We start from the raw sequence: 26,093 nt of genomic DNA, 5'->3' as shown, positions 1-26,093 counted from the left end.
CTGAGGGGTTGTGAGATGATTAATGGAAGAAGAAATGAGCCCTAAAACGCAAAAACAGAGATACTGACTTTTTTTTGTTCATTTTGTGATCTTAGCCTCAAGCAGAGGAGGATCAAGTGACAATCCTAGACTCAGGGGTAGGGGGGCGGGCAAAGAAGACCATCAAGTCCTCACTAAGAGCCGATTCACGGTTTCCATATCTGCATGGTTGACAGGGTTCGCTTTGAACCATGTGACATAACGGCATCATCTGCCCACGAGCACAAGTGTCTGCAGAGACCTTATGAGGACATCTGCATGCAACTCTTCAGTCCAGTCCAAAACACTGCAGTCAAACTGCAGCCGCTGCACTGAAGTTTTAAGATGGACAGACAGACAGTCCTTTTGGACCCAGCGGTGTCTTCCACCTGATGTCAGCAATAAGAGGACAGTAAGCTCATCATTCAGCCCTCCTGCTGAACGCTGGGAGCTGACGCTGACCCTCGGTTGTAATTTGAATAGAACGGTGTCTGTGTGGTTTTGGGGCAGCGGCAGTGAAATCTATAATGCCTAAAAGGAAGGTTTAAGGGGGTTTATAGTTGTCTTTGCAAAATGTGCCATCAACCCCTTAAACTTGAGAAAATTGGTTTTATTTCTTGCAAAAAACACAGAGTAGAAAATAAGCAACTTAACAAGATTCAGCCCAAAAAGTAGTGAGAAATGAGTTAAAAGTTACATGAAAAATACCTGAAAATAATAAGAAAAAAAGTTTTAAAAAGACAAATAAGCCAAATAAAGCTCAAAATAATTTTTTTAAAAAAGTATTTTCCCCATAATACTATTTATAAATATAAATATAAATTACCCCCCCTTTAAAATAAAATAATTTTCAGGTATTTTTCCTGTGGATCACAGAGGCCCGGCAGTTTAACGTCTTTCTAACTCCTCCCCTAAAGATTTTTTTATTTTTACTTTTTACAAAAGTTTTCATCTCTAACCAACGCTGACTCAAGTGACATCACTTGAGGACTTTTAACAGATATTTTGCACAGCCCCCTCTGAGGCCACAAAGGTCTCAATACAACTGTTCTGAGTTTCCCTTTAAGAGAGGAAATTATTAAATGAATCATGTCTGTAACACGACACCATCTAAACACTGCATTTGTCTACAAAAATCACAATCATCTTTACAAAATGTTATATTTGACAAATAAATCATATATCAAAATCTAAATCAGAAAAGTGATCAGTCACAGTATCTTTCAGATATCTGTGCTATCTGTCCCCTCCTCTCTACACTTGGAGACAGCACCGACCGTAATAAAATTTATCTGATCTCGATCTCATGATTGCAGGAATCTCCAAAGATGATAAAAGATCATATGACCTGACCGTTCATCTGCTCTGAGCTTTACAACCAATCGTCCCTGTCCAATCTGAATAACTGTGAATAAAACTCCACGTGAACCGACAGTACGTCTGACTTATGGCAACATTTTTTAATATGACTCATCTTAATTTAATTGCTCGATCGCTTTCCTCTCTCAGAGCCTTATCAGCTCTCCTCATAGCTGACAGAGTCGATGACTTAGCGTGACCGATTAGATAAAACAGAACCAGCTCAGGGTATTATGTCAGGCTTATCTGTGGAGGGGAATGTGCAACTGAGAGGTGGGAGGTTAGTGAAGACAGAAACGGAGAATTATTTAAAATACTTTCCCCAAATCTCTTATCTGGAGGAATGCTTTTGAATAATATTCAGTCATACTGGGTTAAATTAATATCTGCGTTCTGCTGTTACAGATTAACGGCACAGAGTCTGCGATGAATCAGGTCTACCTTTCATCCACTTGTTGGACTTCTGTTTTTGACAGAGAGCTGCACTCGGCTGAAGAAGGTCTTTTGTTTCTCAGCAGCGAGCCGCCTCCAGAGAGGTGCAGCGGGCCACTGGGCCACAGTGTGTACGTGTGTGTGTGTGTGTGTGTGTGTGTGTGTGTGTGTGTGTGTGTGTGTGTGTGTGTGTGTGTGTGTGTGTCTTCCCTGGCAACAATCAGGGCTGTGAGGCGGCCCCCTCTCCGTACTCACATGCCTGCTCTCGTCAGCCTCCTACCCAGGTCACATGAGAAGGCCCCCCGGTCAACCTGACCGCTGAGATCCCTCCTCACATGGGGCCCCGTCTGAAGCCCACACCTTGGCCTGTCATGTCACCTCCCCCGGACGGAGTGGCGATAACGCTGATCGGTCATTACGGGACTCCAAACGGCTCTGTTGGATAACACTGGAGAGATAAAGTTTATTGTAACATCTGCAGATATGAACACGGCCCTGAACTCTGGAAACACAAAGCTGCAGCTCCTCACTTCACCGGAGCCACATGTTTATTAGAGCATAACACACGAATATTTCAATACGTCTTTATCTTTACATACTAGTATGTACAATGTAATGTTGCATAAAGCAAATATTATTATATTTTAAACACATCACATACTCCACGTTATACATAACATTTTTAATTTTTTACACACTGGTGTGAAATTGAAGCATAATGCACATTTTTTTTTATATTTCTATACCTTTATATACTAGTTTATTGTAATGCAACGTAAACGCTGTAGTGACATATGTCATGTGACATACATAGAAACATACTTTTTTTTAAAAGCCAAACCATGATATTTTTTTTCTGAATATACATACATACAACAAATCAGTGGTGGTACATAGAAAATAAAGATATGGTAATTTCGTTCTTAGCTTTGTTTTTCTTTTCTTAAAAAAGTTCCAAAAAGAACCAATAAAGGGTATGGTTGAAATACCGGATCAATGACAGAGGACCAATGATCAATAATTGATGAGCAGTACTGGTAAGAGTAGTAGTACAATTAAAATCTAAATAGCCGGCCCTACTCAGAATTATATTTAAGACCAGTTTTAAAGTAGCCACAATTGAAATGTTAAAAACAACATGAACTGAATCAATTACATACAATTTGGGAGGATTTTGCCAAAATATTAATTGTAAAATAAACATACATTTTTGGTGACACATGGTAAATTATTATTATTATTATTTTTGTTTATTTATTTTTTAGAGTTTGCAGTTATTTGAGCTTTAACATTGCAGAGTCAGAAACACAATTCATAAAACTTCTACTTCCCGTGTCCATTTTAAGACATTTTTAAAGACTGATTAAAGATATTTTAATACCAATAAAGGCCTTATTTTTAGATTAATGGATTCAGTGCTTTTTGTGGTTTTTTTTTAGTATCTTCAGAAACTCTGATGTATAAAACGAGTGGAAACTGCACAGTTAGTGTGAAAATGTATGCATATTTGGAAAAAACACTGCATGTTACTGTTAAAATGAACGCGCTGTCCCATTGCGTTCAAAAGTGACGCCAGAGGGAAACAGCATCATTGTCTACAGTCTGTGTTTGAGAGCTGGGAGTGAGTATGTATGTTATGTTTTCAAACCACAGATCTACTGAGTGTTAAACGTTTTTCGGCTCTTTGTTTTTGGTTTTCTGACCCACAACTTTACTGTTTTGGTTCACTCTCTTAACTTTTACTGTTGTTTTCAGTGAAAAACCGTCGTGTCTCGTGTTTGTCAAAGGGGTGAATTTCAGCACGACAGATCTTATATCCACTAAATTCTACACGCTAGACCTTTTAAAAGACTAAAGACAGCTTTTATTTTAAGGAGTACATTACCTGTGAGGGATAAAAACGTTTACCAGACGCTGCTCGTCTGAGGCGGATTTTCGCTGCTTTTAATGCTGTTGCTCGAGCTACAGGTCGTACTTCCGCCTTCTCGCGTGCCCGCCGCTGTGACACAAAGAGTACAAAAGATCAAGAGCGACACCTGCCGCTCTTCACACTGTCTCAAACTCAACCAAGCTGTAAAACGAGGCAGCTTTTATTAAATATAAACCAAAATGATGCTACTATGTTGCCTATTTATTGTCTGAAATGTCTTTAGAAACATATTTCGAGGCCTTATTTAGCCGTAATACAATAATACGATACGATTAAACAAGAAAACTGTTTTGATGGCGCTGGTTAAAACTGAGCAGTGCTACTCATATGTGAAACAAGAATATGTATCTAAGTTGCCTATTTCTCACCTAAATGTTGCAGAAACTTATTTTATCTTAGCATTTAACTGTATTTCGGGATTGTTTTTAACATCCAGCTGCCATATTGTTTCTTGTTTTGAAGCGGAAGTGGAATTGGGCAGCGCATCCTGGAAGTTGATGGTTTTCTACCTGATAATCAAACGCAAGTGTCACACATTTTTTGTAGCATGTTAGTATTTTTATTTTAGTATATTTAAGTGTATTATAGTGTATTCTTTTAAGTGTATATTCTATAGATATTTTACTGATACATATATTCTTAACGAATATGGAAAAGTCCTTTATTTTATATTTTACCTCTTCTAGTGTGATACATTTATTTCTGTGTTTTTATTGCCCCTTTGCAATGCCGTATAACTTGCTGTTGTAACAAAAGAATTTCCCAACTTGGTATCAATCAAGCACATATCTATCTATCTATCTAGAGACCTATTTACAGCAGTGTAATATGTTTTTAAATCAGTTTTTTATTTTTCAGTTTATGATCCAATGACATTGAAATCTACTATACTATATTTTAAAGCACCATCTCATATCAGTGTTATCTAGCTCACAGTGTTTGTGGTAATATAACATCATATAGTCTAAACTGATACTGTAGGTCCTACAGTAATTTCGCAACTCATTTTGTGATTAACTGTACTTTGACTGTTCTTCTCTGACATTGTCCAAGTCACTTTCCCGTGGATGAAAGAAAAAAATTAAAATCCAAGTATTTTTTAGTTAGTTAAATCATGGGTGTATTATGAGACAACGGCCCCTGGACACAGATATGCAAAAGGCCCCACCACCACTTCTACATAGGAGATAGACACAGAGGATGTGGTTTTTCTTCTTTTTATTGTTGTTGTTTTGCATCTCTTTGTGGTCCTTTAGAGTATCTTTCTGGTCCGTAAGTATTACAGTAATTTCATTGCTATCTTGCTGATGGAGGCCAACTTTGGGCCCCTGGACCTGTGCCTGGTTGGCCTGTTCAGTAATCCATCCATTGTTTAAATGTTCCTGATGTTTCTCCATCACGAGACCTCTCCATAGTGAAATGCAGGATTATCTCGGCCCTGGTTGTCTCCATTTGGTAATTCAGACCTCTGTGCCGGGGTCGTTTCAGTCCAGGGACCATGGAGCGGGACCCTGGAGGCTCTGGGGGCCTCTGCGCTCAGGGTCTCCCAGACGTAGCGGTAGCTGAGAAAAATCAGCCCGCTTACGAGCATCAATATGGTGGCGGCGAGGCCAACCCCGATGGCCGAGCCGACCTGCTGCCTGAGCGGAGCTGCAGGGAGCTGGAACTCAGGAGGGAAGTCAATGGTTCTGTTGTTCAGCACAGAGTTCAGGTTCCACGCCAGCGGCACCACGCAGAGCGTCGCCGTCAGCACATACAGCATCCCTGCCAGCACGAAGACCAGCCTGACGTTCCTCCGATCCTCTAAAGAGAAGTACACCATCCTCATGGCCACCACAGCGGTGATGTTCCCCACCAGGCCGCAGATCATCGCCAGCACCATCAGCACCTGAGCCGCGGGGATCTCCGCAGGAGCGAAGGGGGCCGAGACGCTGATGCTCTGACAGTTCTCCATGCTGGGGAGGGCGTGGCTGTAGAAACACGCCCTCCAGATCCCCACCCACGCCACACCCGAGGTGATGACGGACACGTCGGCCACGTGCCACAGCCGCCACTCGTTGAGGCCGACTGTGGTCATGATTAGGATCCACGCCAGGAACCCGGAAACCAGGCCCAGGAACTGCCAGTGAGCAGTGTGAGCCAGAAAAGTCATCCTGCCCAGTGAGACCGCTAACGACTGAACAGACTCACAGCTGACTCACACATCGTGCCCGACGTCCATCACACCTGCTGAAAACACAAATACACACAACTGTGTTAAAGCAGCATAAGTTCCCCCTCTCCAAAAGCCCCAAATCTTATTTAAAAAAAAACCAGAATAAGTTCTCAGAGTTTGCTCAGTATACTCACATTCATGTTTTGGTATTATTTTCACATTTAATCGGGGAATTGTAAACACTAAAAAATTTTAAAATTCACATTATAAATCATGAGAATTAAGGAATATGAGACACAAGTCTTGTGGTACAAGTATTTTTTTTTTGGCACAATCACAGCCTTAAAATTACATTTTAAATGTCCCGGGCTTTAAACAACGGCTTTATGTGACTTCATCCTGGCAGGAAATGCAGCGATGTCTTTGTAAAAACACAACTGCTTTTCATGGCACTACACCTGCTGGTAACCCAGTAAAAGAAAAAGCAAAGAAAAGGCTCTCCTTCCTGTGAAAAATCCTGGTTAACTTCTACAGAAGAGCAATAGAAAGCATACTGACTGGAAACTCACAAACTGGCATGGTTCATGCACGGCGCAGGACAGGAAGGCTCTACAGCGGGGGATTAAAACTGCCCACAACATCACCGGTTTCCATCGACAGAGCATCAGTGACCTCCGTGAAGTGAGGTGTCTGCACAGAGCCCAAAGGACAACGACAGACAGCAGCCACAACAGACACGGTCTGTTCACCCTGCTGCCGTCTGAGAAGAGATACAGAAGTATCCGCTGCCGATCCACCAGACTACGAAGCAGTGTCTTTCCCAGGCTTCTCCGCTTTTCGTGTCCCTATCCAAACTGTTTGGGAAAACAACTGTTTTTCATGCAACTATAGCAGCAGGAAACGCAGTAATGTGGCTGTGAAAACTCATCACTTTTCATGTCATCGTGGCAGGTAACACAGATGTCTCTGCTTTAAACAACTGTATTTTATGCTGCTGTCGGGCAGAAATGCAGCAATGTCTTAGCCTTAAAACAATTTTTTTTCACGGCACAATCCTTGCATGAAAAACAGTGCCCTTTTTGTAAAAAAACAGCTTCCTGACATTATCCAACAAGAAATGCAAAGATGGCTCAGTAGAAACAATTGCATTTCATAGCACTTTACCAGCTGAATAGGTAGCAACGATTGTTCAAACTCAACTTTTCGTGGAACTATCCTGGCAGAAAATGCAGCTATGTGTCTGTAAAAAGCAACTTCTTTTTTGTGGCGATTCCTGATAAACCCAGCAATGTCTAAGTATTAAAAATAAAACACTTTTCATGCCACTATCCAGTAGGAAACAGAGGTGTCTTGGTTAAAAAAAAAGCTTTTCATTGCACTATCCTGGAGGAAAACGCAGCAATGTCTCGACCTTTAACAACTGCTTTTAATGCCACTGTTGGGCAGGAAACGCAATGATACCTCAGCCTTAAAACAACTGCTTCTTCTGACATTATCCAGGCTGGAAACACAGTGATTTCTGGGTAAAAAACAAACACTTTTCATGCAGCTATCCGTCAAGAAACTCAGCAATGTCTTGCCTTTAAACAACTGATTTCATGCCACTATCCGACAAGAAACACAGTGATGCCACAGCCTTAAAATGGCTTATCGTAACATTATCCTGGCAAGAAATTCAGCGATATCTTAGTAACCCACAGCTGCTTTATTTTTACTTTTGCATCCAGAAACAAATGTACGACTGGGCTGTATGTTGAGAGGTAAATAAAAATTCTCAAAGCTGCAGCGTAAGCAAAGAGAAACTTTGTTTTCTAGTCACTGTAGGTACAACCTGGTCAAGCAATACTGCAGTTAGTGATTGTCCTTTTAAATCTTTGTTATACAGTAAAATAAAATACCTTTTGCTCACCTCAGTGTGTCTTCAGTGTTGATTTCTTGCTCTCACTGTAAGCCGAATCGTTCCACGGATGCTTTATCTGTCACAGAATGAATCTGATCGACTGTCCACATTTTGCTCCGTGAGATGACGGCTGTTAACACCTGACACCTGCTCAGGATACTCCAAAGTCTTTTCCCTCCACTTTATCAGCAGCGATGAAGGCGTGGGCGAGTTAATGAATGACAGCGAGGAGTGAGCCAATCACCAAACAGAAATCAATCAAACACATCAGGACTGCGTGATTTCAGCAGACTCTTTATTTAATATAAAGGAGTGCAGCTGGTAAAGTGTTAAGAGCCGGGCTGCAGCAGTGCATGAAGCGTGTGAAAACTGTAACAAATGTGCAGAACAAACATCCTCCAATAGGTTTTTACCTTTGTGGGAGTGATTCAATCCATTCAGTCTGACATCTGATGGACTGAAGTTCAAGATGGTCAAAATGCTTTGGACTGACTCCATATTTGGTCGCAAAATGATCAACGAGAATGATTTGTAGTGTTGAAATTTATCTAGAAGTCAAGTAACAACCGTGTAACTATGCATTCAACATCTGCACCGTGAAAAACAAAACACAGTGAAGTAATAAGACAAAATACAGAAACACTTGGTCAACTTATACGTGGCAAATATCATCATCTAAATGTTTTTTTTTCTTTTCTTTCTGGCTGAGAATAAAACCGAGCAGCAGCATGCAGAAGTGGATGAAAAGACCGGACAGTGTTCGCAGTGACGTGGGTGACGCCTCAGGCACCTCAGACGTGGATACACTTGATTTTAAGTCTGGATGTGAAGTGCTTCTGCTTGGTGAAGTTGAACAAGTGCTCTCTCTCTTTACAGGTACATTCACAGGGCTGCTGCTGCACTGACACCCACCGAGTCTTTCTGCCGCTTCAATCAAATCGACGGAGTAGATGTTGGCATTGTACGTTTCTGCGTACTACAGATATGCTATGTTTGTTACGTTTGCAGCTGATATGTTGAAACTTTACATTCAACAATGCTGTGTGGTTAGGCTTAGGCACAGAAACCACTTGGTTATGGTTAAAAAAAGATCATGTTTTGGGGGCACAATCCCTGCTGGAAAAAAGTGATGTCTGTAAAAAGCAACCACTTTTTGTGGCACTATTCCTGATGGAAAAACATATATGTTTGGTGCCTAAAAAGCTGCTTGAAACACAGTGATGAATCACAAAAAAACACTCCTGTTTAGTGTCTAAACAGCCAGTGAAAACACAGTGACAGGTCACTAAAAACACTTGTGGTGCTTCAAAATTTGGTGGAAACACAGTCAAGTGTCGTTAAATAACCCCCACGTTTAATGCCTAAAAAGTTAGTGGAAACAGCAAAGTGTCATTAAAAAGCTTTTGGGGCCTACAGTCTGATGGAAACACAGTGATGGTCACTCAGAAAGTTTTGTTTAGTTCCTTAAAAGCCGATGGAAAAACAACCAAGTGTTACTACAAAACACTCAAAATCCAGTGGAAACACAGGGATGGGCTGCTACAATACATCCACATTTGGTGCTTAAAAAGCCTAAAAAGTGGATGGAAACAAGGTGAAGTGTTGCCAAAAACACCCCTATTTGGTGCCGAAAAAGCTGCTGGAAACATAGTGAAAGGTTGTTTTAAAACACTCATGTTTGGTGCCTAAAAAGCCGGTAAAAACACTGCGACAGGTCATTAAAAAACAGCCACATTTGGTGCCGAACGACACAAAAGGGTCACAAAAACACACTCCTGTTTTGTGCCTAAACACCAGTGGAATCAGTGAAAACAAATCACTAAAAAACACTTGTTTGGATACAAAAAGCCAGCAGAAACGCAGCAGTGTCACTAAAAAACACGTTTGGTGCCTTAAAATTTGGCAGAGACACAGCCTCAGGTTGCTAAATCATAAGTCATTTTGTTGTTTCTTGATCTGCTCAAAGACGACGTCACTTAAGGAACTTCAAAATGCCACATGTGAAATGTGCAAATGTAACATAGTTTGCAGAAACATACAATGCCCTGTCCGATTATTGCAGAAGAAAAGATTCTTCAGTGAGCAAAGTGCCGGCACAAAAATCTTGGTTAAAGGCCACTAGTTCATATAGAAACGTTAACGCAGAACTTTGTGTTTACTGAGATATTCGGCCAGATTCGATGAGTTACGTGAAAAGAGTTTGTGAAATTATTCAAACATGATAAATACTCCTCAGCGTGTGCCACACATCAGGTGGCACAGCTGCTCAAATCAGTGAAGATAAAATACTGTCCCCTCCTGCACAGATTCAAAAGGCTACAATAAATTACTAAAAAAAATAAAAATAAAAACAAAGCAAAAATGGCGTGAAAGACATTAGATACAGTGGTTGGTTGATGCCAGGGAGAGCAGCATCTTTCACACACGAGTTACTGATGGATGCTGCCGGTCCGAGAGGACGAAGTGAAGCAGGAAGACGAGCTCAGATGAGACTTCACCACAGAGCTAAAAAAAAATGGCTGTTTGTCTCTGCAGAGTCTTCATCTCTGTCTCCCTCTGTTGGACACGAGTCTCAACAGCAACTCAGAGTCTTCAGCACCGACAGCGTCCGGCAGCTTCACAAGGCGAGCCTCTGCTCTATGGGCAGGCTGTCCGTCAGACACTTGAGCTGCTCCTCGCCCAGTTTGATTTTGTCCTCGAGCTTGCGCTGCTCGATGATGAGCGCAGACTTCATCTTGACAAAGTGCTCGTAGTCTGTAAGGCAGTCCTCCTGCAGGTGGCTGGCCAGGATGTCGTAAACCACGCGCTCCCGGCGGTCCAGGTTCTCCTTCAGCTCCTTCGCATCCTCGTGCTGTCGAATCAGCAGCTTCCTCTTCTCGATCAGCGTACGCTGGAGATGAAAGAGACACATGAGGATTTGAGAATTTTGTTTTAGAGGAAGGAAACAAAGTCAAAAATAATGATAAAATCACAACTAAAAGACAATAAACTGAACATACTCTGTAACTCATTTAAGATCCAATGTGTGTTTTATTTTTATGTTTTATATGTATATATATATATATATATATATTTACTCACCCTCTCCCCAGCTGTGGCGTCCTCCTCCAGACTGTTGAGGGCGTTTTCCACTCTGGCCAGGCGGCCCGACAGGGACAGCAGCAGACTCACCACCTTGTCCAGATCCCCGACGAACATCCTGAACTTGTCCAGCTCGTTGGGTTTGCAGACCTGCTGGACTTGGGCCTCCACCTCGTCTCCCAGAGCGTTGTTGTCGAGGACGTCCTCCTGAAGACTCTCCCGGGCCTCGCGCAACACCTGAAGCTTCCTGCTGAGGCTGTCGATCAGCTCTTGCTGCAAATGGGAATGAAAAAAAGGAGATACACAAACAAAACTCAGGCTTTTACTCACATTTTTTACTCCATGGTTCAAGTTTGGTTAACAAATCAACACTAAATATGACAGGAGTGTATGGTACCTTCTTGTTGGCCAGGTCAATGTCCAGTTCGTCTTCAGAGTCTTCCTCCTCCTGCTCCTGCATGTCCTTCATCTTAATGAGGAGCTCAGCTTTGGGAGCAGATGTGCTGTAATATGTAGAGCTGGTTACCATGGTGACAGCTGCCAAACTGTCCTCCTTTTCCCTGAAATACACAAAAACAAAAACAAATACACACAGGGTAAAGTTCAGACAAAATAAACGACGGACCTCATACGAGAACCACTGGTACAAAAAGGGTGGGTCTTTAGTGACAAGTCATGAGATATATGTTTTCATATTAGTTGATGGAGCTACAACAATTAACCCTTTGAAACCTGAGAAAATTGGCTTGATCCTTCAAAAACATAGGAAGAAAAAAATTAGCAACCAAAGCAAAAATGACAAATTAGCAAGAAATTAGTTTTAGTTTTAGTATCATATAACTCATAATGAGCCACTTAGCTTCAGTAATATATTTTTCTATCTTTATTTGTGTCAAACGATCACTCTCTTGCGATAGCAGGTCACTGGCAGCTACATTAATATTTTGTTTTGGCTCATTTAACACACCTACTAACGCTGTTACATTTAACTGCTGATTTGGCATTTGGACTTGAAACTCATTCAAATTATTCTTTTTTTTATCTAGTAACATCATTGTGAATGAAAATTGTCTACAAACTGAATATAGTAATAATCAACTCTCATGAAGACGCATTTTCTCCTGAGCAGGTGGCAATTTTCTGATTTAACAAGACATTTTACACCTGTATGAGCAAACCTCACAGATTTGAGCTACGAATAGAAAAATGCTCTTGCTATTGCGTGAGTCCTGTTTATGAATTAGTTTCACCTCATACGCACTCAGACGTAACAGAGCTTATTATTTTTCCGGAGTGATTGTACACGTCAGATTTTTCATATCAAACAAACTGCAAGTGAGAGCAAACACACTGCAGGTCGAACCAGGTGAGCTGTGTACACATTTAATGTTCCTCACACAATGCACTTTGCTGTATGAAAGAAACGCATGTGACACAATTTATTCAAAGTGGGGCTGAATGAGATTCTTATCCATAGTGAATATATTACATACAGTAGCCTAAAGGTAAGTCGGCACACCCCTAGTTTGTAGAAGCAGGCTGGAGTATCGACAAGGAAGCTAGGCAATGTACTGCTGTCGGCAGGCAGCAGCAAAATGTATTTCAGACTCCTAAAAAATTAAGATCACTAACCCTAACCCCGTTTTTGAAGCTACCAGACTCCACTTACAAAAACAGTCATTTTTCTTCTGAGAACACAGGAGCTGCTGGTCTGCAGCTGCCTCCATCAGTTAGTTTGTTTTGTCTTGCCTGGCTTACAGGTACACGTGATGAATCAGTGCTGTGGGCGCTATTAATAGCCGGCGTGTGTATTGGTCACGCGCAATGACAGGTGTTTTGTTGGAAACACCTGGAGCGGGCTGTCGGACATGTCCGCGTGCTGGAGCGGGCTGTCGGACAGTCAGTGGTCGTGACACTTCATAGTTCGATAAGTGGCCTCATCATGTGACAAAGAAAACTGCTTCAGTTTCCCTTCAGAACAGGCTGTCTCATGGTAAGGTGAAGCAGTGAAAATATTTTAAACTCATATTGATTTTTTTTTTTAGGTGGCTAAAATGCTGCTGCCCTGTCCACAGCAGTACATAGTTTGGCGTCTGTGTCTGTACTCCTGCCTGCTTCTTCAAACTGGGGGTGTGTCAACCAACATCTGTAGATAATACACTGACTGTGTATAAATACCTCATATAACCTCTCTTCAAAAGATCCAAACAATATCTTTAAGGTGATCTTTTAAACAGTGTGAGACTGACCTTTCCTCCGCGGGGCGGCTGACTGTCTGTTTCGTCGGCGCCTTCCTGCGCTGGTGAGCTCCCTCCAACAGCTGCTCCCCCTGAGGGAAGATTCCCTCCATCAAGTCCATGGTGGTCTTCATCTTGCTCTGGTCCAGAATATCAACGAGTGATTTATCCTTCCCCATGATGTCTCTGGCCAGCTCCTCTCTCTTCTGATCCTCGTCAGACAGCCCCGCGGTGACCGTCGCCCTGGTGCCGCTGGACTCGTCTGCCGGCTGCTGACTGTTAGAGTTGATGTGATCTCCGACGGTGGTCATGTACGCGTCTCTCTGGAGGTTTGTCTGAACGTCCGGGGTGCTGTCGGGCTGTCGAGAAAACGCACAGAAGACTGAGTCCTGCCCTGCGGAGCCCAGACTGCCGAGCCTGGTCACACCGGGACCCTCAGCTTCAGCAGGAGGGTCGCTGTGCTGCAAATATGGATGATTCTCCTTCTCCGTGACTCCCTCTGTGTGGACAATCCTGATGGGCACTTTTTTCACTGCAGGGTGTTGGTGTTCAATCACCTGATCCATCCTGAAATGACAAAGAAAGACACAGAAAATCAGAGTTTTTTCTGGATGTAGTACAAAATCTCTCTTTGCAGCTATACACAGATTTAAAAGTTTCACTGCAGGATGGCAACAGAGATTTTTTCCATGCTCAGTTCACTGGAATATCCGAGACAGTGGGACTCCTCCCACCACTTTGGTTTCTGCACGCTGCAGTAATCCCACAGTGCAGTCAGAAGTTCACTACAGATGATATCAATTAGTTCTGATTCAGGAAGATGTACAAACAGCTTCACCAAAGCAGAGACGACATTTTCTGCATTTAGCTGAACTATGCTCAGACTGTCTGTGGCTTTTATACAGTGGTGGAGGAAGTATTCAGTTCCTTTACTTAAGTAGAAGTATTAATGCCTCACTGTGAAAATACTCTGTTAAAAGTAAAAGTCCTGCAAAAAATGTGACTTCAGTAAAGTGTATCAGGAAAATGTACTGAAAGTATAAAAAGTAGGAGCACTCAACATAGATAAATTGCCAATGAAAAAATAAAATTAAAATTAAAAAACAGAAAAAAAGAACATGTCTTAATTGTTTATTAAAATAGTTAGTAAACGTAAAATGACTTTTAATAGCTAAAGTACCAAGAAAAGTGAAAGAAAATAAAAACCATATCCCCAAAGAACTCAAAAATTATTTAAAAAAAGAAGGAAAAAAGAAAATAACTTAAATGTTTATTAAAATAATTGTAGTACCAAATTAAAAAAAAAACACACAAAAAACCCTGCTAAAAACTAATCAATAATAGAAAAAAATGTATGAAGTGTTTATTAAAATAGTTGCCATCGTTTTTCCCATAAGTGTTATTGTATGCATGTTATTGCATGTTACCTTGATATCCTCTAAATAAATAAATGAATAACATCTAGTGAAGTAAATAGTTCATTAATTCCCTCAGTTACCACATGCTTGTTTGTAACAGGCTGTACAGCTTTGCACTATGTTTATCAATAAACTAAATAAATAAGAGATAAATTAATATATAAAATGTAGTAAAGTAAAAGGTACAACATTTCCCTCTAAAATTCAGTGGAGTAAATGTATATGGTGGGAAGACAGGAAAATCAGGTAAAAGTATGTGAAATTTGTACTTGAATACAGTACTTGAGCAAAAATATGTAGTTATGTTCCAGCACTGCTTTAACAAAAATGTGGAAAATCCCTTTAATTAACTGCGGCTTGATGTCTCTCATGTGTTGCTTCTACAAAGGCGGTGACTCAATAAGCTCCTTCAACACACGATGACTTCACTGCGGGTCACTGGATGGTAGTTTAACAGCTGCAGGATATTATGCACACTGAAAAAATTTTCTCCAAACAACAAAAAAAGTTTACCTGTTTGAGTCTTCATCCTGCAGAGAGACCGGAGGCTTGTCGCTGAGTCTCTGCGGGGAGAACTGTGGAGATGGACAGCGCTGTCCCTCCATGGTGGCCGGCCCTGGAGCTCTGTGGGAGGACGCCGGGGGAGAGGACGCAGGCTGAGGATTGGATGTTGATAGATGGACCCCTTGTCCTTTGTCCACAAGTCCTTTGCCCTGCTCTGAATCTCCCTTTGCAGGGTGGGTGGGGACGAAGGCGGAGTTCGGGTTGGGAGAGCAGTGGGTGAAGATTTCACTCTGGGAACCGGTGGACTCGTGGGAGTCGACCTCTGGGCATTTGGGTGGGGGAGGCTTCTCCGGGGCAGAGGGCTTTCTCCTCGGCCCAGACGGCGGCTCTGCGTGGCTCTGCTCCTCGGGCTGAGGCAGGGCGGACTCTGCGACACTGTGAGAGATAGTGGGTCTGTGGTTCACGGTGGCAGCTCTGTGTCTGCAGTCAGGGTTGCTTCCTGGGTTCATGGGCGGAGGGGGTGGCGCTGGGTAATGCTCAAACTCTTTTTCTCTCACTTTACAGTCGCCGGGGCCTCTGTCAGAGTACCTGAGGAACACAATAGAAAGCTTTTAATTACACAGTGTTCACCAGGCAGGCAGCGTGGGCTATCATCTGCAGCTCAATCAAATAATACGCTGTGGCAGAGGCCTTGTTCGTCTCTCCGGCAGCCACTGTGATTATTATGCCAGCGTGACAAGACACACGTCTCCCTCTCCGCTGCGAGCCTCCTCCCTGGTAACTGCTGGCAGCCTGAAGAGGAATATTTCAGTTCCCACAAGCCGGCATAGAGGAATAAATAATCCTCCAGAGCAAAGAAGCAAGACCGGATCACTTTTTCCTGCCTGATTCACATTTAAAGTTTTAACTCTTTGTAGGCAAAGTGAGACATGGAGGAGGAACAAGGGTTCAAAATTTGGAGATCTTAGATCAGAGGCCGACAGTACACTTAAGGAGCTGAAGTAATTTTATTGCATTGGATTATAGCGCTGACTCCTCAAATGCATGTAGCCAGCCAGTGAAAGGGCCCCAAGTTCACTGTGCATTTTTATTAACTGTGAAGCACTTTGGAACTGCTGTTTTGAAAAATGTGAATATAAATCTAATGTATTATTATTATTATTATTATTACTATTATTATTATGGTGATTATGATGATGATGATGATGATGATTATTATTATTATTATTATTAGTATTATCATATAGTTTATTTTTCCTGAATTGGATACTTTGACAATTACTTTAAAAAACATTTAAGTAAATCTATTATTATTATTTTTTAAAATAGTTTTTAATTTTAATTTTTTTTTACATTTGTCTATATCGGGTACTTTTTACTTTTATACTTTGAGTATATTTTCTTACTTTTACTCAACATTATTGTTATTATTATTATTATTATTATTATTATTATTATTATTATTATTAGTAGTAGTAGTAGTAGTAGTAGTAGTAGCAGCAGTGGTAGCTGTACTAGTACTACTACCACTACTACTATACACAAAAGAATAATAATAATAAAACGTTATTTATACAGTACTTTTCGAAAAAGCAGTTCCAAAGTGCTTCACAGTTCATAAAACTGCATCGTGAACTTGATCAGCACATGAGGCCCTTTCACTGGCTGGCTACACGTAATTTAGGGGTCAATGCAATTATCCAATGCAACGGAAATATGGCTGAATTTAACGTTGGAGGTGATGTCAGTTTGGGAGTGTATGTGTCAGTATTATCATTATTTTATATTATTACTTGAACTGTGTTTGTATTGTCTTTCTCTATGCTTGTTTGTGATGGATCTTTAAATACCGTGTTCATTAATGCACATCACCAGCACTGCTGCTCGTCATGCGGCACATCCACACCATAAAGTTGCACTCAAACCTGTATAAATGTGAATTTCAATGTAAATATCAATACTAGACTTGCACCTTTTATATTGTTATATTTTATATTTTATATTTGTATCTATTTTATCTGTTTTCTTTTTTTTCTATATTTATGTTGCACCAATCCACCAGAACAAATTCCTCGTATTGTGTTAACTATACCTGGCAATAAATCTTTTCTGATTCTGATTCTGATTCTAAATCTAAGAAAGGAGGGGCGCGGGGTCTGAATGTGAGATGTTTGTGTCACATTATGTCTGCATCTTCACAACCAGAAACAAGGCAGCGAGTTTGATATTGAATATGTAGAAATGTTGCGGTGTTCTGACGAAATTGCAAGGCCGCGCAGAATTCACGGGGATGGGTTAAATTTGCATTAACTGCAGCATGGCAAAATGCTGGAGGGGCTGATTTTAACATAAATAACATCATATTGGAACGCTGTCATTAACTGAGATTCAGACTTCATGGTAAGAGCATGCAAACCGGCCACATACTGTGGTTTCATGCTCACAGATTACATCTCCATGCATGCGCTGATACAAATTCAATAAGGAGCACATAAATCATGCAGCTTTGATTAAGGACAAATCCTTATAGATTCTGCTGTCACGAGATACAGTGCGGTGACTTTCGGACAGACAGACGCCAAAACTCAAACATTTGCAACTCTTACAAGCTGTGACAAGTTACCCAAATAAACAACTGTTGCAGCAGATTACACCCTCCCTCACGCCTCAGTCTATTCACACATTCACACATTCACATGTGCAACAACATCAAGATGTCTTTCTCTGATTCTTTTGATTTTTTTTTATTATTCTAATTGTTTGATTTTACATATTGTTTTTTGTGTCTCAGAGCAATCTTCAAGGCAGTTAGTTGCAGACTGTTTATATGCTTCATCAGTTGAATTTATTTCTATTGTTGGGGTTCCTTATTATGAGGTAGATTTTTTAAATGATTAAATGTATTATTTTGTTTAAAATATATATTTTTTATATATTTAAAAAAATGTCTTTGTATTTCTAAAAATTGTCTTATTTTACTTGCTTAAATGCTGCATTGTTTAAAATCCAGGATCAACGATGTAAAGTACAATATAACTTTGTTTGGAAAAGTGCTTTATAAATTAAAGTTTTTAATCATTATTATGACTTTACTGTGAACATGTTACTTCACTACACTCTGTCAAATAAGAGACAAGAAATACATTCTGATTGCTTTCCATTTTTACAAACACAAAACCATGTCAGCATTAGCTATAATGCAGGCAGACTAGGATCAAATCCAGCATAATCCAATAAATGTAGAATAAAAACAAATGTACCAACTCACCGTATGTGACGTTTTACTGCTGTCATTTCCACTGAACACGAGTAAAAACCTGAGTGTTGCGCTGTGTGTCTGCTGGCTCTCTGTGACAGAGGCCACCTGTTAGTTTCTCTTTACACCTGTATCAATAACACTAACTGGGTGGAGCAAACACCACTTAGCTCATCTCCCAGACTTTTCAGTGACAGTCACTTCCTCCGCACTGTTGTTCTGATGAAAACGTGAGTGTCAGCTGGTGTGGCTCCTACAATGGAGGTTGCTCAAGATAAGATACTCTACACCCTTCAGTGAGTTTCACCTGTGGGAGTTTAGTTAACATCTAGAGTCCTGAATAACTGGTTATCAACCATGAAGTCATCTTGACCACGTCACTGTACATAGTTTAGGAATGATTCTGAGTAACTGGGAAAAAAGAGAAGTGTTTCTATAATATTGGTTATTAAACACTACTAAAAACCACAGCTGCACAATATCATTTTTTGTAATCTCAGTGTCAACTTGCACAATAACATTATATTGCACAGAATCTTGTAAATAATTCAATATTTTTGAATTCAACAAGCATTTGTTGTATTTTAGCAGATAACTGAAAACAGAAGGCAGAGCTCAGTACACTCCAGGTTGTGTTTTTCTGTCACAGCTAATATTGTTATGGCGACATTCAAAACTGACATTACCGGAAAAGAAACACAAAGAACACACAGATCATTTAGACAAATTACTGCATGAACTCTGATTACAAAGTACTAACTCAAGCTGCATTACTTTAGCAATTTTGTTTTGTACTTCCAAAATCCAAGCAAGAGAGGCTGAGATATTCAAGCCTTTGCCTCCAGCTATGGGTCAAGCCCTCAAAACACTGGATACTACACTTCCCACAATGCAACTCAACAGCATCTTTTAACCTTTTCTACCCAAAACAGTAAAATGCTACATCAATTACTTCTTTTTTAGCTCTGTTAGTTGTTTCAATCTCTCTTTAAAACTCAGCGTTGACTAAATTCTGAACAATGTTCAATGGTTACTTGAACGGAGACAGACGGTATTTTGTGGCGACGCATCATTGCATCGCACAAGAAGAGGTGATAAAATTAGCAAGTATACTGGTGTGTCATGTATCCATCTCAGCTGACCACAGCTGAGCTGATTTATACCTGTGATTACTGCAGAGTCAGTCATCCCAGAAATAAATGCTGATCGCAACTTTTCCCATTAGATACAAAATTCACATTATACTTCTCATTATACCGTCCCTAAATGGTAAATACCTACCTACTTTTAAACCCCACTGCTCCAATCTGTAACAAAGATCTTTTCTAAAGCCAAAAAACACCATTAAAACTTTCGGCCTGAGTAGGATTTTTTTTTGTGAGGAGTTAGCTGAACTTCATGAGTAAATGTGGTACGATATCTCTTTATTAAAAGGAAAAACTAAGTTTTACTGGTCACAGCAGGCTTACATACATAATTCAAGGTCTGAATTTTTTTAATAACATGAGGTTAACAGGCACAACAGGTGCTACCACACTTTAACCTGAGTCAACACTGTCTGTTTTCTTACGACAGGAGTTCATACGGGATCATCAAAGGATCACACGAAATCATCAACGTTGCCTATAAACACGTCTGCCCTGCCCAAAAAACAAACGGTAACTAAGGAGGTTTCATCCAATGTGACCAAACCACACACAGACACAGGCAGTTTTATATTATTGTGAGTTATTTCAAAAACTTGCACACATTTACAAAATTACAGAAAAGGTTGGAGTCAATATTTCGACACTGTCTACAAAAAGTGATTTTGTGATTGTAGGTTAGCCTGCCTTTAGCTCGTTAAATGCTCCTGATGTAACACTGTATTGTCAAAAGTCTTCATTCATTCAGAGACCAACTATGAAATTCAGGGCCAATACCAGTTTTTAAAATCACAATTTGGTTAATAGCCAAAAGCCAATTTTTTGTTACTGTTGTTTACTTATCATACAGTCGCCTCCTCTTTTTATCGTTTTAATGATAAAAAGAAATTAAAAACCCTGAATACTTTGTAGCCTACTTTTTAGTAAGATGCATGTTTTTCTTTATAAGAGGCAAGTGTTCATTACAGATTTGCACAATGTCCAAAACATTGGCATATTCAGGGTCCCCCTCCGTTACAGGGTTTTTCAGGGTTTTCCTTAGTCGATGTGAGCGTCTGAAGACAGAGGGATGTTGTACGCTGTGAAGCCCTCTGAGGCAAATTGTGATTTGCCTCCTTTATATATAAAACTGACTTGACTTTATTTCTATTGAGCCCGACCTCATGTTTTCCAGGATTTACAGATGCTGCATGTGTCCCTAACATTTGCTACTTAGCTTCACAGCTGAGGTTTGATCCTAATGTCATGAGTTTAAACCAAAGTTCTGGACAAATTAAATTTGACCTCACAATGGTGCTTTATAAAAATGGATGGTATGTCTCACGAGTTCATCCTGAGGGGGAACATGAATGCATGAACCTAATGTCATGACCATACATTCAGTTACAGATCTCTCAGCCTGGATCCCATCACAGGCTGACATGCCATCCATAAAGCCTTTGCCACTAGCATGGCTAAAAATCCAATTATGCAAAGTCACAGATCTTATCGATGATAATTTCATGCCTCCGGGCTGGCCCCCTGAACTCGGGTCCCCATCACATTGTGCTGGAGGGCTGAAGAAACACTTCCTCACTGTCACAGCCGTGGTCAGACGCCTCGCCTACACCAGTAAACCTCCAGTCAGCGACACAAAGCACAGCCAGAGAGACGGCTTATGTTGTCACAGCTGCGCCAAGGCAGCGCTGCTGGTATGCATCGACAGATTATAAAGACTTCACTGTTCATGTACGAGCTCACTGCCGTCTTTCACTGATAACTCTAAAGAAACACAATAAAATATCACACTAAATATAGTGATATCGACCGACGACGACACTGGTGCCAGAGCAAAATAATCAATAAATGTCAAATAAACCAATGGTTCCCAACCTTTTTCCATAAGAGACTTTTCTTCTTTTTCTCTGAGTAAACTGACAACTAAGTGACACATTTTATGATGATATAATACACAACAATAACAGAATAGGTTTTTGTTTCGTTTTGTGATAAGTATCTTTGTCTTTTTTAAATAATATTTTCGAATGCACGAATGGAAACTTGACACATTTTTGGAACTGCAATTGCACTGTAATTTGAGCATCTGTAAATAAAAACAAATCTTTGCAAATAAAAATAAAAATATCAGACCAGAACAACAGATATACTGCACAATATACCCTGAAAGCTTTTGCCTCGCTCTCTGCCAGACGTGCTGTCTTGTTTAGGTGGAGAGATGCTGCCCCGCCCAGATTTATCCAGTTGCTCCGAAACATAATGCTTAATAATGCAAAAGTTTGTTTCCCCTTTTTTTGTCTCATGTTTATTTTATTTTTTGAATTTAAAAAATCCTGGAGAAGAGTGGTGTCTGTAGTTGCACTAATTATATTTATGCTGCATTTGTATATTTATCAATAATATCTATGTTTGTGTATATTTGCTAACAAATGCTAACAACAATTTGATCCCTCTCAATAAAATGCTTCAAAAAACACCCAATCAGCATAGAATAAAAGGTATTAAAACTTTGCCCTTGACATTAAAATAGCTCCTGACTTTATGTAAGTCACTACAGCTTTTTAGCTTTTTATTTTAGTTTTTTATTTAGCTTTTTTCTTCCTTGCACTTGCCTGTGAGAAATGCTTTTGTTTTTTCTTTCTTCTCCTTCCCTTTTTGTATGATGTGGCTGCACCAACGTAAGACGCACCTGCATTTGCGTTATTGTTTATCTGTATACTGAAAGTTCAATAAAAGATTTTTTTTAAAAGAAAAGAACATTTTTCTCACACCAGGTAAAATGAAAAAGGCCTTGCGACCCCCTTTGAAGCTTTGGTGACCTCTACTGAGGGTCTGGACCCCCAGGTTGGACACAAGTGAAATAAAGCACAGTTGATCATAGTTTTTAAATTCAGTTTCAATTCACCCATTGACGACAGATAATAATTCTCGTTTACTTCCTCTGAGATCACCTAAGAGGCAATCCTTAAAGTTTTGTTGTTAATTCTGTCAAATGAGATTTACTCACCCTGTGGCAGCGCTGAGCTGTTCAGCAGGTTTACTCTCTGTCTGGGAAAATCCTGGTTCAGACTTTCTTGCAGGAACTTGAATCTTCTGTAAATAAAGTTCAACAAACACATTTAAAACATTATGTAAAACCACAAAAAGAGGCTTCCAGTTATCTAAAACTCTGCTCCATTGTTAAATACTCCAACCGCCTCATGCTGCAGCTTCCTGGTTTTCCTAACAATGAAAAAAAGAAAACATCAGCGTGTTGATGCCCCTCTCTCTTCCTTAAGCTGAGGGTGTGTCATTATGAACAAACATAGATTAATATTTGACTTGGCTTTTTCCTTCCTGCTCCTTTCACTTCAGTGTTTGTCTTCATGGATGTCAACCCACCTCGAGGGCCTGAGACAGTTGCAACATTTGAGTGACTGAAAGTTACAACCAAGAGACTTCATTTACCCTAAAACCAAAAAAACAGCACATGTATGCAGGTTTTAAACTTGGGAAAACACATTAAACACACTGCAGGTAGATGTTTGTTTTTTGGGTTTTTTCTTTTTTTGTCTAGTGTGACTGGCTGCAAAACAGGTTATTTAACAGTAGAAACCAGAAAAAGACCAGTAAAAACTTTATGGTGGTTACCACTTTTATATCTGTTACTCATTCACTGTTACTCTGTAAAATCTTTGCTGACTGCATTTTCAACAATGTTTGAGTGATGTTTGCACAGAGATGAACAGCGGTGGCACTATTGTTTCTTATTTTAAGTTATTTTGAGATGAGCCAGCCTCACCTGTCCATAGAAGTCAGCTGAAGGCGATGACCGGGATCTCTCGTGGAAGCAGGTGGTTTTGGTTCGCTCCTCTGGTCCTGGATCCAGGATGTTATCAGCTGAGTGGTACCGTCCGGAAGCTCTCGTTTCTGGAGGAGGTTTTTGTGTACTCCATCTGGCCTCGTACTCAGCGAAGGTTCCCAGTCTTTGCTGGTCTTGGACGTTCTTCTGTGCAGAGTACGGACCTCCCTGGACCTCCTCTGTGTACTCTCTGCTCCTGATGCCTTTCACTGTGTCCTCTGTCTCACTGGTGGAGACAACACCTCGGGGTTTTGTCTCTGCAGGGTTCTCGTTGTAGCTTGGAGGGGGAATGTGATTAGGGAAAGCTGCTTTCCCGCTTTCTTTGAGCTTCTTTTGGTCCAATGAGGAGTTCTCATTGCAAGGGAGATCTTCCTTCACCCCGACTTCGTGGATTTTATCTGGTTCAGAGAAAGACCGCACTTTCTTTTCAGCGGGAAATCGCTTACGACCACCGATGCGCGTTACCTGACCGCCAGCAGGCCCCGACTTACTCATCACGGACTCTGAGACAGTTGGCAGAGGGGTGAGGTCTTTCCTCGCCAGCGCTGATGACGGGTAGTTGGGTAATGCCTCAGCGGCAGGGTGCTCCAGTAACACCAGATCTTTCCTCCTGAAGGACGTCGCCTTCAGCACCCTCGCTTGTGCTTCCTTCAGATTATCCTTGTAGGAGTTGGTGAAGGAGCCGTCTGCAGAGGTCGGCGTGGAGCTTTCAGTGGACTTCCAGACATCCTGATCTTCAGCCTCCCCCTCAGTGCCAGGAAGAGCGGCTGCACTCATGCTTTTCTGCAGCTTTGCTCTCCTCATCTGGATTTCGTTCCTTAACGTGGTGGCGAAACGATCGCTGCGTCTCATCTGCTTGCTTTCGAGGGACTCCTCAGAGTTTGCGCCTCTTGTTTTGTCATCTTGGCCGGCGGCGTCCAGGGACAGAGAGTGAAGCATGGGGGTCGCCTGCGGGCAGATCTTGTTGTTGACTTGATGTCTCGTGTCTTGGGGTAACTGTTGCAGAGGCAGAGACCGCCGGTGATCAGAGTGTCTGCTGGGAGGATAACTCATGAACTGAGCGTCTGCGTTTTGTCCTCTCTGGCTTCCCCTATCATCAGAGCTGGATTTGGAGGTTTCTGGAACAGTAGGAACTTGGTGCTTGTTGTATCCGTTACTGTCTTTACTATGAGAGGAGTGTTGCTGCTGTTGGGGCAGTTGATATTTCACTTTCGTGACTGTCTGCGGGCTCAGAGAGTTACGCTCACTCACAGTCTGCTCCACGCCCGTGGCGCTCCTCCTGTCCTCTGATTTTCCCGACATTGGTTGGGGGTTCTGCTGCGCCGGCTGACACGTCGTGACACAGTAGTACCGGCTTTGTCCGCCTGTGTCTGTGTTTTGGTCGGTGGCTGCAGTAGACACGGAGGTGCTTAAGTTCCTTCTCTGGTTCTGGCCAAACTGCTGTGCAGAGCCGTTAGTTGGCAGTTCCTGCATGCTACAATAGTAGCCACCTACGCTCTGTGGCTTTGGTACGGACATCGCCCAGGGCTGAGAATAAAAAGTGCTTTTGTCACTGTGGTGTCTCTGATGGTGGGGCTGGCCTTGTCGAACATCGCTGCTGGACAGGGAGTACTGCTTGTTCGAGCTGAACTGGTTCGATTTATCTGATGAGGTGTAAAAACCGTCACTGTCATTTTTCAGGGGCGGGTTGAGGCTGCGGCGGTTTTCTGCAGAAGTCTTACAGGGTGCGTGTGAATCAGGTCCTTCGGCTATAACGAGCCCCCTTTCATGCACTTTTGTCGCAGCAAAGCTGTCGCTGCGTGCAGGTGGAGGAGGAGGAGGAGAGGGGGAAGAAGTCTTCTTTTTTTCTGGGACGTGCCAAACAGGCCCTAAGCTGGTTCTACTTGATGTAGAGTGGCGGGAGCCGGCCGAGTCCTCAGCCTGTGGACCCGCGCAGCCTGAGTTGACTCCTGGCATCTGGAAGTACGCCACCCTGTCGTCCTGTTTGACTCCTTCGATCAGACTCTGGCTGTTTCTGTTGTGCTTTCCTCCTGCGTCCCACTGACTGACTTTATAGAGCATGTTCTCTGTGGAGGCGGCGTTGCTCTTTGACAGGGTGTAGTCTGGCGTGCCCGAGCTGGTGGAGAAGGAGCTGTAGGCCGAGTCTCGTTTCCCTCCTCCGAGATGCTCCATGCTGTTGTTGGACTTGGCAGGTGACAGCTGACCAGCGGGGTACGGGTGTGAGACATGCTCTAGACTGTCCATGCTGCCGTGGGAGCTGAACTGGTCGGACACTCTGCGCAGATTTGTTTGCTCCCAGCCAGAGGAGAGGTCAGTGGATGACGAGCTGGAGGTTAAAGCAGACGACCAAGCGTGAGAATACAAACAAAAACCTTTTTTTTTGCAAAACTAGTTATATACCTACAGATTGCTGATGCTAAGAATATTAGCAATATTATGAATATTTTTACCATCACAATGATCATTTGTGTATCAATTACTCATTTGAATAACATACGCTTTACTCATGTATCCAGTCCTTTGTTCAGTACTTCCTTAACACATTTATCTTCACTGAAAACACATGACTAAACAAAGCCCAGGTTGATACTTGTCCATGCATGTGACTATTTATACCTTATTGTGTTAAACCACAGATATGTAACATTTGTAACTTGTCATGCAGCTGATATATTGAAGCTTTACTTTTTAATTTATAATTTTATATCGTGACAACGCTGCAGTCAAACGCAGCACCCTTTTACTTCAGTTCGGCAAGAATTTTATGTTTTTGGATTTTCTGTTGCTGAGGTGTGCAACAAAAACAAAAGTTTTCTTTAG

General features: G+C 41.5%; 2 protein-coding genes across 10 annotated transcripts in view; both read right to left on the bottom strand.

The window, feature by feature from the left end:
• Positions 1–4,940: 4,940 nt before the first annotated feature.
• Positions 4,941–7,947, bottom strand: cldn34a (claudin 34a). 5 transcript variants are annotated; one of them, XM_088078031.1, is made up of 3 exons: positions 7,804–7,947; positions 6,464–6,748; positions 4,941–5,968 (listed from the first exon to the last, which is right to left on the bottom strand). In XM_088078031.1, exon 3 carries the CDS (start codon positions 5,889–5,891, stop codon positions 5,136–5,138), a length of 756 nt encoding a protein of 251 aa, XP_087934157.1. In that variant the 5' UTR covers positions 5,892–5,968; positions 6,464–6,748; positions 7,804–7,947; the 3' UTR covers positions 4,941–5,135. The 5 variants fall into 5 exon arrangements, with proteins under 5 accessions (XP_087934157.1, XP_087934159.1, XP_087934158.1 ...); XM_088078033.1 differs by having other exon boundaries at positions 4,941–5,965; XM_088078032.1 differs by lacking the exon at positions 6,464–6,748 and having other exon boundaries at positions 7,793–7,947.
• A 125-nt stretch (positions 7,948–8,072) lies between these two features.
• Positions 8,073–26,093, bottom strand: part of shroom2a (shroom family member 2a) — a 46,284-nt gene continuing 28,263 nt past the window's right edge. For all 5 annotated transcript variants that reach the window (XM_088078025.1, XM_088078026.1, XM_042483646.2 and 2 more), the window contains 7 exons: positions 23,214–25,599; positions 22,440–22,525; positions 15,044–15,622; positions 13,125–13,679; positions 11,273–11,435; positions 10,876–11,148; positions 8,073–10,684 (listed from right to left, as the gene is read on the bottom strand). In XM_088078025.1, coding sequence (XP_087934151.1) covers positions 10,412–10,684; positions 10,876–11,148; positions 11,273–11,435; positions 13,125–13,679; positions 15,044–15,622; positions 22,440–22,525; positions 23,214–25,599 — 4,315 coding nt within the window. In that variant the 3' untranslated portion in view covers positions 8,073–10,411. The remainder of the gene's footprint in view (positions 10,685–10,875; positions 11,149–11,272; positions 11,436–13,124; positions 13,680–15,043; positions 15,623–22,439; positions 22,526–23,213; positions 25,600–26,093) is intronic.

This window comes from Plectropomus leopardus, chromosome 5, assembly GCF_026936395.1.
Source record: "Plectropomus leopardus strain MGB_pleo_1.0 chromosome 5, ASM2693639v1, whole genome shotgun sequence".
NCBI classification, from domain to species: Eukaryota; Metazoa; Chordata; class Actinopteri; order Perciformes; family Serranidae; genus Plectropomus; species Plectropomus leopardus.
The sequence above is the reverse complement of the archived record's forward strand: the minus strand, read 5'-3'. Positions and strand labels throughout refer to the sequence as shown.

Excerpts from the sequence above, each read along its gene's own strand:
- cldn34a (XM_088078032.1), bottom strand. The coding sequence starts at position 5,891 with ATGACTTTTCTGGCTCACACTGCTCACTGGCAGTTCCTGGGCCTGGTT.